The 1,666-nt window shown below is 48.1% G+C and overlaps 1 protein-coding gene across 1 annotated transcript in view; it reads left to right on the top strand.

Annotated features, from left to right (window-relative positions):
• The first annotated feature begins 1,141 nt into the window (after positions 1 to 1,141).
• PEX11A (peroxisomal biogenesis factor 11 alpha) overlaps positions 1,142 to 1,666 on the top strand; it is a 6,053-nt gene continuing 5,528 nt past the window's right edge. The window contains exon 1 of the mRNA XM_009330887.1: positions 1,142 to 1,281. Coding sequence (XP_009329162.1) covers positions 1,142 to 1,281 — 140 coding nt within the window. The remainder of the gene's footprint in view (positions 1,282 to 1,666) is intronic.

The raw sequence follows: 1,666 nt of genomic DNA, 5'->3' as shown, positions 1-1,666 counted from the left end.
TCCAAGGCATGGATGGCACAAATCTCCGTCTTGACTGCATCCCAAGCACAGACCTCCTTGCAGTCAGATACCTTGAAGGCAGACAGACCCACGGACAGACCCACAAAGATGTATTTTCCAGACACTGCGAGGCAATTGGCTCTTCCGGTTACCTACCAAGAAAGGGAAAAGATGAGTGCACCCAACTGCTTCCCCAGTGGAGGATACATCAGCCATACTGGCGATATACTCCTAGACTTTCACCAACAGAAAATGCTGATTAATTCTACAAGGGAAACATTTTTGCATGAGCTTTCATCAGAAGAGCAAGGGAGGGGCTCTCATCTCTGTCACAGAGATTGTTCTGTGTTGGGAATGAGAACGTTTGTGCCCACCTTTCCCCTCCTGATAAACAGAAAGGGCTTTAAAGGCCAAGAACTCAGGAGCACTCAGCCCTCCCACCGCTAACGCAGAGCTGTGACTGGATGCTGAACTCCTCCGGGCAATCGCAGAACGCCAGCAGACGCCAGCGTATCCTCCTGGATACCTCCACGTAAGGACGGGGAAGGCAGCACTGCCCTTTTGCTCACAGGGCTCCCATTAGGGTATTCACCATAACACAGAGCTGAGTTTGCCCGTTTATATGCTACTGACTAATTACCTTCTCCTTGGCAAACAAGGGTGGTGCCGGCCCGAGAAGCAGAAGGTGAATTTAATGCTGTTTAATACCTGCTTCTCTCTTTTCAGAGAGGTGTGATAGATGGGTGGGAAGCAGAACCTGTCAGACAAGCTTAGAAGCTGCAGCCTTTTGTGGTGAATCAGTGAGATGGTGGTGGATTCTGAAGAAGGTGATGAATAGAAGAATGTAAAATCAACTGAATGGATATTCTCTAGAAAAACTGCTACAGTGATTAATGCTATCTCTGCTGTGAGGGGCTCTGTACCTGGAATTCAGCAGTAGGAAAGCATTTTGTGGGCTGGACCTTTAGTTTTTGCGCTTCGCGGAGCATCTCCCTTCTTTCAATGATTTCCATAGCATTCTCAAAAACCAGCATCACCAGTTTGTTGATCATCCTGAAGGGCTGAGGCAGCGCATCACGCTTTCGATCGGGATCCTGCAGGAAGAAATCTTCCTCATCGTCCTTTAGCCAGTCCTTTTCAGATGGTGGAGGAATCTCCAGGGGATGCTTCCGGATATACACAGCCATGGTTCTGCCCTTCCAGACGCAAAACGCACCACAGATGCAGGAATCACAGTAGATGCAGAAGAACGAAGAATCGTGCAATATCTACTTTCATGAGGTAACGGGGGAAAAAGAAGACGACGATTAATGATCTCTATGAGGGAAGGGGGGTTCCTTTCAGTATAGATAGCCAGAGCAACCCTGTTCTATATAGCTCATTTCTACTTGCTGCATCGCCTCTGTTACTCAGGGGTCTTGCCTCTGGGAATATCAGCCACACAGGCAGAAAAAGGGAGCGTAGAAGCTTTGGCACGAGTTTGTATAAGAATTATGACAAAGCATTCAAAAATACCAGCTTGTTCTTCACTGAAAGACTTATTCGGCCTGGATAAAATCCCAACAATTAATTAGGAAAGCAGGTGATGTCACTGGAAGTTATAAACTTCATTCCCAAGCCACCGGTAGCTTTCTGAGCTTCCCCCTCGGGGCCGGGGCCGGGGCCG

This window comes from Pygoscelis adeliae, unplaced genomic scaffold (assembly GCF_000699105.1).
Source record: "Pygoscelis adeliae isolate BGI_AS28 unplaced genomic scaffold, ASM69910v1 Scaffold318, whole genome shotgun sequence".
NCBI lineage: Eukaryota > Metazoa > Chordata > Aves > Sphenisciformes > Spheniscidae > Pygoscelis > Pygoscelis adeliae.
Note: the sequence above shows the minus strand (reverse complement) of the source record. Positions and strands in the feature narration are given on the sequence as shown.